Source organism: Gopherus evgoodei, chromosome 1 (genome assembly GCF_007399415.2).
Source record: "Gopherus evgoodei ecotype Sinaloan lineage chromosome 1, rGopEvg1_v1.p, whole genome shotgun sequence".
NCBI lineage: Eukaryota > Metazoa > Chordata > Testudines > Testudinidae > Gopherus > Gopherus evgoodei.
Window position 1 is genome coordinate 216,552,437 of NC_044322.1, and position 13,021 is coordinate 216,565,457.

The following is a 13,021-nucleotide window of genomic DNA, read 5'->3' on the forward strand; positions in this document are numbered from 1 at the left end:
AGAAAGCTGTCTGGGGTCACTGTATTCATGGCTGGCCACAAGCTCCTGGAGGAAATAACTGCAGATACCAAAATAAGTGGCACTTGTTGGAGGGAAGCACGGCTGATAGCCAAAGCCTGGAACACTGATCTAAGTGTGAGAGAAATGCAGGATTCTACCCTAGAGAGGTGAAGGCTCGAGGCCTAAGACCTGGAGGGGGAGCACTCAGAAGAGACCACAAGAGGGGACAGAGGCACAGCTAGCCTGGAGCCACAACAGTGTGTTTTTTTATAAGATAGGGAGACCGAAGCATATTTGTACTCGCAGGGAAAGGCACATGCTGAGAGAGATTGAGAAGGAGAGTGAGAGGGGGTGAGGGAGTTAGGAGGGTCATTTGGAAAGGAACAGAAGAGGGGCTAGAGGAGGACAGCAGGAAGGATGTCTCAGTGTGTGACAGAGGAGGAGGAAAGTGTACTGGGAAGTGGGGAGTTCATCCTAGATCTTATTGATTAGGCTCTTGTTCAAAACAAATTCTATGGCCCATGTTCCACAGGAGGTCAGATTATCACAATTGTCCCTTCTGGCCTTGGAATCTATGATTTTTTTTAAGGACATCAGCAAGAAAAGGGAGAAGGGAATAGGATAGAGAGGATCTGAGGAAGGAGACCAAGGGGGTGAAGAGGCAGCAAGGATTTGATAAAGGACGAGAAGTAGGGACGTTTGGTTAAGAAGATGGCAGAATTAGAGGAGGAAAGAGGGAACTGGAACTGGAGAACATCAACATGGTTATGAGACTGTCACCAGAGACACTCAGCAGCACAAGAACAAGGGTGTAGAAAATAGCTGTTGTGGGGCAGGAAGGAAATTTTGTCAGGAAGGATTTTTCCCTGACGTATTCTGTTTTGTTTTATCTCCTTATTCTGAAGCATCAGAGAGGATCATGACAAGATATGTGACATCAGTCAGGGTGGGCCAATGCTCTGAGCTGATACTGAGAATTCTCTCTCAGGGGCTTGGCTGGCAGGTTCTGACTCACACGCTCAGTGTCTCACTGATCATCATATGTGGGGCTGGGAATTTTCTCCTGGGGGGATGGGGTGGGTCTGCAGTGGGACGTGGGTCACTTGCTGGAATCAGCTGTGTATATGTCACCTAGTCAGTTCTGTGACACAGTGTGGGCCTCAGGCATTGGTAACACCTTGGTTTCTCCTATTTTCTGCTTATTGCTTACCATAGTTTAGTCTCTTGAGGGCTGAAATATTTTAATCTAATCTGGGTTATTGGACTGAAAGAGAAGGTAACTGGGTGGGGGTTTGGCCGATGACGTGCAGATCACACCAGAAGATCTGGTGGTCCCTTCAGGCCTTAAACTGTATGACTGTGGGTGAGCCAGGCCATTAGATTTTTCAATGTAAGCAGGTGTAGGCTAGATCTTAGATGGGAGATCTCCAGCGAATACGCACAACGCTTTAGGGATGCTCTCCCCATCTGAGTCAGTACTAATACCCCAATGCCTCAGCATAATGGGAGGGCGCCTTGTGGTCACTACAGATTCCTTTGCTTTTTCGTCCATGTGCTGTGCTGTTGATCCCTGGATCCTGAACATACCATGATTCAGGCAATTCCTTTCTGCTTCCTTACAGTTTTGGATTGGTCACTGAATTCCTTCTAATCTGTCCTAAATGCTGTTCAGTATTGCTGTTTAACTATTCAACATATGCTATATATTACTTCAGAGCAGTGTTCCCAAACCGTCCAGGATTGCCCTGGAGTCTCCAGGAATTAAAAATTTTTCATTAAAGATTAGGTCATGTGATGAAACCTCCAGGAATATGTCTAACCAAAATTGCAGCTTTCTAATTGCAGAAAACTGAACACCCTTGCCCTGCCCCTTCCCCAAGGCCCTACCCTTCGCTGAGGCCCCAGCCCCCGTTCTCTCCATCTCCTTCCCTCCATCACTTGCTCTCCCACACCCTCATTCACTTGCTCATTTTCACTAGACTAAGAGTGGATTTTTACAAGCTTGTGCTGTGCAGATTTTTCAGTATTGTGGGAACCACAGCCAATGGGAGCTGCAGAGGCAGCAATTGTGGGCGGGGGCACTGCGTGGAGCCCCCTGGCTGCCCCTCTGCCTAGGAGCCAGAGAAACATGTCGCTGCTTCCTGGGAGCTGCAAGGAGCCAGGCACAGAGCCTGTTCGCCCGCTGGCGTTGCAGGCATTTCAGTCAAAAATTGGATGCCTGGCAACATACTCCAGAGGTGGCTGCATTTCAGTCTGGATGAAGCAATCTCTGTATAGGCACAGCCTGCAAGTTTCTTTAAGAACCTGGTGGGAGGAAGGTGCTTTTTAATTATTAAAAACTCGAGGTGGGAATGGAAGACAATGAAATAAAAACAGTTGGTTCCTATAGCAGTGATTTTAATATTGACAGAACCTCATTGGTGCCAAGGCATGAGTACAATCTACACTCAGCACCTTCCAGGAAGCTCTACCACATTGCAAGCATCTCAAACAATAGTGAGACAGATTTCAGAAATCTTTAGGATATCACCAAGACTTCAGCCAATAGCATGTTGGATTTCACAAGACTACCTGACATTGTCAAGGCTTCACCCAATAGTGAAGACACATTTGGAAACTTTAGAACACCAACAAAGCTTCCGTCAATGGCACAGAGGCTTTGGGAAGCCGTGATGATATCACCAAGAATTCAACCATTCCTATGGCTGTTTTGACATCACAATCTTTTATGACATCACTATGTTTCAGCCAATGATGTGTGGGTGTTTGGATACCTATTTGACATCACAGAGCCTTCAGCCAATATGATAGTGGCATTCAGAGCCTCTACATCCCTGTTATCTCTTTGATCCAGTCCAGGTAGTTGATGACCTTGGTGTAGAAGCCATAGCTCTTGCTACAGCCGATGCCCCAGGAGACAATCCCGGTGGCTACCCAGCGCTCGCTCTCTAAATCCTGCACAGTGAAGACACTCCCACTGTCCCCCTGGCAGGTATCTTTCCCCCCACTGGGCGAGCCAGCACAGAACATGTTCTCAGAGAACACCATGCCCTTCCCATTGACCTCCTTTTCCTGCAGCCATTTCTTGCAGGATCTCTGGTCACCCACTGGCAGTGATACATACTTCAGACGGTCTGCGAGAACATTTTTCTCTACCCCAAAGCCGCTCACATAGCCCATGTAGCCATTGGTGTAGAAAGTGCTGTTACTAGCATCTGGGAGGCAGACAGGCAGCAGGTCAGGGCCCAGTGGCACTGGGTCCCGCAGTTCGATCAGTGCAATGTCCCCATTGAAGTTGTTCTCATCATCAGGGTTGTAGTCACGATGTATGAACACGTTGCGGATGGGGTGGTTACCCAGCTCGTGGATCTTATTCACCTCTGTGTGGCCAAGGAACACCTCCATCTTCTCAGCCACCTCAGCAAGGCTCATCCTCCCATCTGTCTCTGTCACTGAGTCGTGTTGCTTGGGGTAGATGGTGTGAGCAGCTGTCAGGATCCAGCGGTCACCCAGCAGCGCCCCACCCCCCATCCCAACCATGCGTGTCTTTGCCTGCCATGGGAAGCTTCCCGGCGGTGCTGTGCTGCCACCGATGATCCGCTGGATTCCAGTGATGGGTTTGTCTGGCTTCCCACACACTGTGGGGAGGGACAGGAACCAAAGAGGTTGTTACATACTCTCTTCTCCTGCTCTTTCTCTTGTGTCCCCATACCTTTCAGTTCCCTGCTTCCCTGCTCTCCTGCTGCCTTTCCATCTGGATTTCTCCAACTCCTACACTGCCTTCATATTACCGTCAGTTCCATTTCTCCATCTCTCTCTCCCCCTTTCTGCTTGTCTCCCTTGGTTTGTGCTGACTCTGAAGGCATATTGCTGAGTGCTGAACACAGTGAGATGTTCCCTACTTACCTGGTAAACACACTGGGATGTCATCATGGCCATCTTGGTCTGCCCAGGAGCCCTGAGCGGAGCAGCTGTATGTATCTGAGGGAAAAGAGAAGAAGATAATGATTGCAGGGAGCAATCATCAGGCACAGGGGGAACGGGGAGGTAGTTCCTCTTTCTAGGGCACTGGAACAACTCAACCTGGCATGCTGTGCTCAGCTGTGGGCCCCTCAATCCCAGAGGCATCACACATCAGTCAGGAAGGGGACAGTCCCTCTCTGCCCCATCTGGAGAGCCTCTAGCAGGAATGCTCTGCTCAGCTCTGGGCCCCTCAGTTCCAGAGAGATAGTGACAAGTTTGAGGGAGCTCAGAGAAGAACCACAGAAATGCTCAGGGGGCTGATGGAGATTGAGGGGTAATGAGATGCTCACTGGAAGTTATATTATTCAGTCACTGAGTTCTGGGAGAGATTCAAAGAGATAAATCTACCTGGCATGGAACAGTCATGACTAGAGAGGGGGTGGGGGAAATGTGAGGATCTTTGCAAGTGTCTGAGGGGTTCAAGCCTCTGAAGAAGTTTTTTTTTTTGATGGGGGGGAGAGGTGGGTTGAGACTGAGCCAAGACAAAGGAGATCAAGAGTCTTCCCCCTGTACTGTGAGCCTGGAAAGTCATCTCCCAAAGTGGGGGCAGAGACCCATTTCAGAGCACAGGGAACTAGGAGCCATGGGGAATGGATAGGTGGATGCTTTTAGCCTAGGCCCAAGGTGCTGGATGGTGAGATGGGATCTGAGGGAGTGTAGCAGGCACTGTTCCCAAGCACACCCCCATGTGGCACAGCATGGCTCTGCAGTTCCACTGCCTGTGCCGCCCCCCACCCCTTGGGTCTTGCAATGGTTTACTCCCAGATCGCAGTGCTTAGACCAGTGATTCCCAAACTTTAACAACCTGTGAACACCTTTCACTGAAATGTCAAGTCTCGCGAACCTCCTTCTAAAAATGAATATTTCCAGGGATTTTCTCCTTTACCTGAGCATAAATTATAAAAGCATCAGTCTTGAAAATATAAAATTTGTTTTTATGACATGCTTATTACACATGATTTATTATTCATTATTATTTAGCATTACAGTATTTTCATTACATTATGAAAATGGCAACACTCTTCCAAGATCTCACTTTCGTAGCTTGTACCTCTTTGAATAAGCTAGTTATAAGACAAGGCTCCTATGTTTCATCCAGGAGTATCAGATGTGAAACAGCATGAAGGTATTTAAGAAGCCAGCACAAAGAGTTCCTCGTACACAAGCATTCAGGTCTCGAGCAGTCCAGGCAAACAACGCACATTACAAGAAAGCTTAAACTTGTTCTTCATAATAATTTTAAAAACAATACTAGCTACCTATTTAATTTTAAAAACAGCAAAAAATATCCACCTCTCTTTCCATTTCTTATAAGGAGTCTTGAAGTTTAAATCTCCTCAGTGTGATAGATATGCTGGCTTTGATCTGCTTAGCTCTTGGAAGTCCAGGGGATCCGGGCTACTGGCCCCATGCTGCCCGGAGTCCCTAGGGACAGCTCTGTCTGCCATTAGGGAATTTCCCCCCCCCCCCCCCCCCCCCCCCGAGAACTCCCTGTAACATTTTGCAAACCCCACTTTGGGAACCACTGACTTAAACCAAGATTACTTCTTACTGGCTTATTTATTAACTTTTGGACAGAGCACAGAACTCTTTAGCTTCTCACCCCCACCCCTCTCCTGGGAGCCTGTGTGCTAATTCAGAGACAGGCCCCCTCTCTTAAAAGGTCCGGAGTTCCACAGCCCTCTCTTGGGCCTGTGTAATAATTCAGGCAAGTTTACTCTCCTTGCATTCAAGAGTTCCACCGCCTTCCTTCCGGGACTGAGCTAATTCAGGCCAGCTGCAGCCTAAAACCAGCTTCATCCAGCTGGCCCTTTCAATTCACTTCTTCCAGCCCTACATGAGGAAAGCTCAGCAGCCCCCCGTTAGGAGAAACGAGGCAGCAAATATGCTACCCTCCTTCCCAAAGCTCATCCTAATCGGCTGGGAGAGAAGGGAGCCTTGCATCCACTCTACATTAGAAGGGTCCTGATCCCAGGCCCTTAAAGAGATAGTAGTCTTGGTTTTCCCCAAACACTAATTCCTCAGGACGGCTTCCTTTCTCCCGTATCTGCCTCTGCCATTCCCCAGGTCCTCGTGTTCATGGGCAGCGAGTTATATACCCACGTGGTGCCTGGGCACCAGCAATATTCAGAGCCCAGGGGCCCAGCTCCACCAATATTTGGGAATGGGTCTCCCCACCAGCCCCACCTGCCACCCCCCCCGCAACTTCCCCAAGTGTCCCCTGGCCTCCCCTTGCTGGCCCCGTGCATGTCCCTGGGCCCCGGAGGGAGCAGAGCATCCCTGCCTCTTCCGTGCAGACCAGTGCTGCCTCCCTGCAGCAACTGCTGCCACAGGGTCCTAGTCCCCCCCATATCAACTGCCATATCGTTCTCCTTTCTGGCCCCTGTCCCGGAGCAGCCTGCCTGCACTCCAGACTCATTCCCAGCCCCGCCCACCCCAGAGCCCATACCCCCAGCTGGAGCTTTCACCCCCTACCGCACCCTCAACCCGAGCACTGAGCACCCCAAACACCTTATCCCCAGTCCCAGCCAGAGCCCTCACCCCAACACTTCTACTCTCATCCTGAGCCCCTCCCACACCCCAAACGCCTTATCACCAGTCCCAGCCAGAGCCCTCATCCCCCTGCACTCCAACCCTCTGCCTTAGCTCTGAGCCCCTCCAGCACCCCAAACCCCTCATGTCCAGCCCCAGCCAGAATCCTCACCTCCCACACTCCTACTCTCGCCCTGAGCCCTTCCCACACCCCAAGCCCCCCATTGCCAGCCCCAGACAGAACCCTCATCCTCCTGCACCCTAACCGTCTGCCCCAACCCTGAGTCCCCTCCTGCATCATGAATCCCTCATCCCAAGCCCCACCGACACAGCCCTCACCCCACACCCCAACCCTCTGCCATAGCCCTGAGCCCCCTCACACACCCCAAATCTCTCATCCCCAGCTCCACACCAAACCCAGCCCCACACCAAACCCCCTCCCTCCCCCAAACTCCCTCCCAGAGCCTGCACCCCCTCCCTCCACACCTCCTCCCATCCCCAAACTCCCAGCACCTGCACCCTGCACCCCTCCTGCACCCCAGACCTCCTTCCCCGCCCAAACTCCCTCCCAGATCCTTGGGCAGGTAGGGGGCAGAGTTTGGCAGGGGCGGAGTTTGGGCAGGGGTGGGTTCTGGGCGCCACCAAAATTTCTACATACCTGCCGCCCATGCTCATGTTCCGCCAAACTCCTGGATCCTGAAAGAGCCATGCCATGGAACAGAGGTTGACTGATGCCTAGACCCTCTACTCTGCCCTTAAAGGGAACGGACCGCCCTTGTTACCGAGGCTTTCCCAGCTCAGATTGCTATGGCTCTTCCTGGGTCAGGACTCACCACTCCCTCTGTTGGTGACTATGCGGTAATAAGGCTCCTTGCATCGGTAGGTGATCACGGACTGGTAGTTGTTGTTTCCGTGTTCGCTAACATAATTGAAGGCCCCGTTGTTGAGATTTTTGGGGTCACCACAGCTCACAACTACAAAAGAGAACAAGGAGAGGAGTCAAGGGGGAGCCACGGTGCTCACTGCTGCAGTGAGGTTTGGAGACTCATGCTGGACTCAGCTGGAGCCCATGATGTGAGGGAGGGATGGGGACTGTCTGTGAGCCCGCTGGAGGGGATGCAGGTCCAGTCCCCACTTGGCAGTGACTAGAGTTGCAAGCAACTCTTGGAAAAAGGCATACAAAAGTTCAAAGCTGTTCAAAGCTGACCTATTTTTTTAAATTTAATGACACTTTATCAACATTTTTATCAAAAGAGGTCACATATTTCAATAATAATTCTGATTAAAGTCATAAAAATATTGCAAAAAACAAAAACAAAAATGAGAACATCAATAGGTTTTGTTTGTTTGTTTGTTTTTGTTGCAATAGTTTTTTGGAGGGAAAAGGCTATTTTTGTACTAAACAAGTTTTTATTTTAAACATGTTGTTCAGCCCCAGTGGAAAGCATGGTGGCCATTTGACACCCCCCTGAGTGCAATGATTTTGGGGAGGGGTGGACTCAGTCTTGGTCGCAGTAGGACCTATGCCAAAGGACCACAATGCTGTCAGAACTGGCATTTATGAGTCCCCTTCCTGACTATGTGGGTTATGGAGGTTGGGGCTGGGGTTGGGGATCGGTTTGGGGTTGGGGATCAGTTTGGGGGGGTAATCCATGTATGGGGATGGGATTATTGACTCACTTTCACACCGGGGCATGGGTCGGTGCCAAGTCCCATCATCCTGGCAGACAGCGGTGAAGGATGCCAACTTCTGGTGACCCTGCAGGAAAAAGAAGAGAAGAGCTGAGGACCAGATATAACCTCAGGTCCCTGCCCGCAACCCCAAATCATGGGGAGGAAGCCTCGCATCTGCCTTCTCACTGCTGCCCAACTCTGCTCCTGATGTCCACTTCAGTGCTCTTCTGTGACCCCTGAATCTTTCCTCCTTATGCAACCTCCTACCTCTCCATCATGCATTGGCCTTGGCTACCCCTATTTCAGCAGGCTCATGCTGCAGCCTCTTTATCCCAGCCAGAAAAACCTGCAGTCCCCAAAATGGTAAGCTCTGATTCTACCCCAGAGACACCCACTCCTGGGGATGGGGCAGGAGAAAAGGGCAGGGAAGTCCTTCTGCCTTTCATCAGATCCCGGAGCAGAGTCCTGGGGCCCCTGGGGGGCCCCTTTAGGGAGTAAGTCCTGCATCCCAAACATTCTGGAGAGTAATGACAACGTTCTTTCTTAATCACCTGACACCACCCATTCCTGTGAAAAGGCAGGGAGCGAGGAGGGGGAGGAGATTGGAAGGAGGAAAAGAGGGAGAAGAGACTGGAAAGGAGAAGACTTCGGCAGAAGAGAAGAAAGGAAGAGTGAAGGAGAGAGCAGAAGGGTGGGGAGAAAGAGGGCCTCACCTCCATCAGTTCATACCCAGTCTGGCAGCTGACGATGAAGTAGTCACGAAATCGGTACAGGGGCTGCAGGTCTTTGATGAGGGTGAACTGATCCCTTGGCACAGGCTGTGGGCAACGGATTCCTGTTGGGGAACACTCAAGGCTTTAGCAAGCAGCATGCTCAGGCGTGGAGTAGCTCTGGGAAGGGAGCCACTTACTCTCTGAGCTGTAGTGGAGCCTCCATCCATGACTGAACCCTGATTCATCTGTGAAGAACAGCACATCCACCGCGTTGCTGTTGGTTTCGATGCTGCCAGGCGACACCTTGCCACAGAACTCACCAATCTCTCTCCCATGTGCCTGGATCTGGAGAGGAAGAGATGATTCACCAGAACCAGAATCACACTAACAGGCCTCTCCACACCAGTACCCGCTCCTCCCCTGCATCAGGCCAGACCAAAGGGCCCATTTGCCCCAATGCCCCTCAATGGGCCTGTGACCCATCTACTGCAGATCAGACTAATGGGCCAGTCCCTGCTTCTCCCAGCCTGGGGTCAGATCTATGGGTCCATCTAATCCTGAATATAGGGAAATGGAGAAGGATGAGGGATGAGGAGGTAACACGGAGCAAAGGAGGACATTTTCTGGTTAGAATCCAGGAACCACCCCCAGCACTGAGGGGTCTTGGAGGGGCCCAGAGCCCCATTGCTCAGGATGGAGGATGGACTGGGGAAAACAACTTTGCTCTAGACCCTGGGCATTCCCCCTTTTCTAATCTCTGCTCTCTCCTGCTAGCAGTGCTGGACCTGTGAGCTTCCCTGGGAGAAGCAGGTGTGTTAAGGTCTGATGGCAGATGGGACACAGGTTTGGGCTGGTTTCCAGTACCTTGAGCTGGTCATAGGGACAGTGGACCTGCTGGTGATCATCGATATCAAAGGGTTCCAGGAACTTGAGGGTGATGGCCAGCCCCCTGTCCAGGCGGATGCTATAGTTGCACCGCAGCTCCGCAGGGTAAGGAAGGGGGTACTCTGGACTCGACAGGTACCCAGAGGTCTCTGTGAACAGCTCACTGCTGCACTCCACTAGGGGAGGGAAGAGAGCAGCAGTTACAGTGAGTACAAAGGGGGTAGCCTTTTGTCCCACCATTTGCTTCCTAGGTCATTCCTCCCTCCCTTTCCCCTCTGGGCAGCTCCCACACTTGGGGCCCTATTCCCCTGCGTCAATCTCTGCACCTTTCACTCACCTCGGCAGGAATGTTGATCGCTCTGCAGCTGGTAACCGGGGCGGCAGGAGCAGATGTAGCCACCCACATAGTTGTGGCAGAGGTGCTGGCACAGAGGCCCCTCTTCTTCCTCAAGGGCATTGCCATGGGCACACTCGTCCAGATCTGAGGGGAGAGGGAGTGCGGGGCAAAGAGAAGAAAATGTTAAACCTGACTGAAAGCTCTGTACTGATGGTGCTGTGGGTCTGGCTACAGTCCTTGGGTCTCTGCCTGTTGGGGATGAGGCCCAGGGCTCCTCTGGATTCTCCTGGTGAGGAACAGCCCTATGCACCCCTCCTGCCTGGTGTGGAGCTCTCATACTCACCCACAGCTTGGTAATAGGCCAGGAAGCCCTTGTAGGGGATAAGGGTGCCGTTCTCTTCATTGGAGAAGTCAGAGTGGAACATCATCCTCATCCGGTTCCCTTTGGACACAAATTCCCTGACTCCTGGGTGGTTGCCTGTGGCTGAGCCTAGCTGGCCACAGTACCGGCCTAGGTCTTTCTTGTCTGCTGTGATCTGTCAAGGAGAAAGGGGGAGGGAAAATCATGACAATTCATGAAGTTCAACCTACTCCATGTATCACCATTACCTGGTCTATGCATCTCCAACTCCCTCTCCTCTGTGCCTGTTGGATAGCAAGGAGACCCTGCTTGCTGTTGAGAAATGATTGTGCCCTGAGGTCAACAACTTCCCCTCCCCAGCCCTACCCCAGGTCTCTGCTGTACACACCTTGACATAGTCATAGAGGCAGGACTCAGATGGCTCCAGGTCGAATTGCCAGAAGTTCAACTTCACCACAAAGCCCTTTGGGACTGTAATGTCCCAGGTGCTGATGTTGTTGTTGGGATATGGCTTGGGGTAATTGGGGGATGTGATCTCCCCAAAAAGCTTCCTTGGGGTTGGGCTGGAAATGACCACTCCAAAGAGGAGAGACCCCCACAGGAGGAGTAGGCAGATCCTGTGAATACAATGTACATGGAGCGTGAGTTACATACCAGCCATAGATCTGGGCCATATGCAACCAATGGAAACTTCATGGGAGGCTCATGCACAGTCCAACAGACCCCTGGGTACACTGGGTACTGACCAGGTGTTATAGAGCCAATGGAGACATTGAAGAGACCCAAGAGCCAATCAGGTACCAGCTGGGCATCAGGTACTAGCCCAGGATGTGGTTCCCAGGAAGCCACTTCAAGGGACACTAGGCACAAACCCGGGGGCACTAGCTCTTTGTTACACACCAGCCATGGACCCGGGTCTCTTGGAACCAGGGGGAGGAACAGTAAGAGACCCAGCCTTATGGGCTCTGAAGGTTTCCCTCCGCCTGGCTTTGGGCCACCTGGTTCAGCTTGTGTTTATTGTCAGCTTGGGAGCTTGCCCAGCTCAACAGTTCAGGGTCCAAAAGTCCTCAGCATGGTGGGGAGTGATCCCCAGCCATGCCTGGGTCCTCTCCTTTGACCCCCTGTTGAGGGAAGGGGAGGCCTGTGCAAGGTTTAACCATTAACCTCCCCCTCTCCGCAGGGTGTGGTATGGAAATCTGGGCAGATTAGTTGCCCCTTCACATCCTGGTCCCAATCTGGGGGTTACTTGGGGAGTGGGGACATTATGTTCCTCTAAAATACACTCATTCCCCTTCCCTGGAAGGAGATCAGCCGGGGGGATTCAAACACTGCAGCACTTCTAACAGTAGGATTAACGGATATGGATTTAATCCTGCTCACCTCTCATCCCTCCCCAAGGAGCTGGATCCTTCAGTCCTCTCCCCCATAAAGATGCCACCACCTCCCTCCCCAGGCCAGATTGGCAGCACTCACATGTTCTTAGTCTTGTCTGATGTGTATATGTCTCTCTCTCTCTCCCTCCAAGCGCTCTAACCAGGGCTTGCGAGTTGCAACCAAATGCAAACTCTTAACCCTGCCAGATCTAATTCAGCGAGGTGGGGGAAGACCGAGAGGAGAGGGAGGGAAGAGAGACAGTGAGGTTACAAAGCTTTTGACATCGTGAATGGGTTTCATTAGCCCACATTCTGCTGCCCTCTGCTGGCTCTTTGCTCAAACTGTGGCCATGAACTTTTTATTTTTAAGTAGTTGTACGCGTTTGTGTGTGTGTGTGTGTGTCTATAGTTAAGGTTGCTCAAGAGACAACTGGAAATTTCCCTATATTAAAGTGAAATTTGGGTGGGAGTTTTGTTTTTAAAGGTGTCATAAAAAGGAAACAGAAATAGGATTTGTGTTCTCCCCACCATTCTTTTTGGGGGCATTTTTCTGATGTGGGAAGAAGGCTTGAAATTTTATTCTTAAAAAAATAAAAAAAAAACTGCTCCTTTTTACCTTAGAAGTATCAAGAATGCCAGGTCTTTGCCTTACTGTTTTGCTGAAGAACTCCTCAGAAGTGTAAATCAGCAGCTTCCTTGATGAGGAAACAGGACTGTTAAATCTTTAAAAAAGAGAAGTTTTCTTTCAGCTGTTTCTTCGACATTTGTGTTAAATAGCTGTTAATAATAACAAACAAAGCTCAGAGAGTTTAAAACACTATGAATGCCAATCCCTTCCTCTCTCCCAATTAGGCAGGCCTCTCTGGTTGTTCTGCAGTTGTCTCTAGAGTCTTCCAAGGGAAGCGGGATGTACAAGAACTGAATTATGACTGTGAAAACAAACAGAAAAAACAAACAACTCTTCAGGCTTTCTTCATACTGTAGGGAAGAAGGCTCAAGACCAATATTATTGTTCCTCTGCACATGAGCTTTCAGTTTAGATTCTCCTGGCTTTCTGATGTTGGGGTCTCTAAAATGACAATGATGTCTTACAGGTTTTTTTTTTAAAGACTCTGATACTTCT

At 50.7% G+C, this 13,021-nt stretch overlaps 1 protein-coding gene across 1 annotated transcript; it reads right to left on the bottom strand.

Annotated features, from left to right (window-relative positions):
• Positions 1-2,380: 2,380 nt before the first annotated feature.
• On the bottom strand, positions 2,381-12,105 carry C1R (complement C1r). Its single transcript, XM_030536128.1, has 11 exons — positions 11,999-12,105; positions 10,914-11,142; positions 10,508-10,700; positions 10,165-10,308; positions 9,807-10,003; positions 9,140-9,287; positions 8,943-9,064; positions 8,236-8,314; positions 7,389-7,529; positions 3,907-3,981; positions 2,381-3,638 (listed from the first exon to the last, which is right to left on the bottom strand). Coding segments are annotated over exons 1-11 (2,142 nt in total). The 5' UTR covers positions 12,001-12,105; the 3' UTR covers positions 2,381-2,826.
• Between the last annotated feature and the right edge of the window lie 916 nt (positions 12,106-13,021).

Bases quoted from the DNA above. Each gene is read 5' to 3' on its own strand.
- C1R (XM_030536128.1), bottom strand. The intron at 10,004-10,164 runs GTGAGTGAAAGG...TCCCTCCCCTAG, and splicing joins CGATCAACATTCCTGCCGAG to TGGAGTGCAGCAGTGAGCTG. The intron at 7,530-8,235 runs GTGAGTCAATAA...TCTCTTTTGTAG, and splicing joins ACCCATGCCCCGGTGTGAAA to TTGTGAGCTGTGGTGACCCC.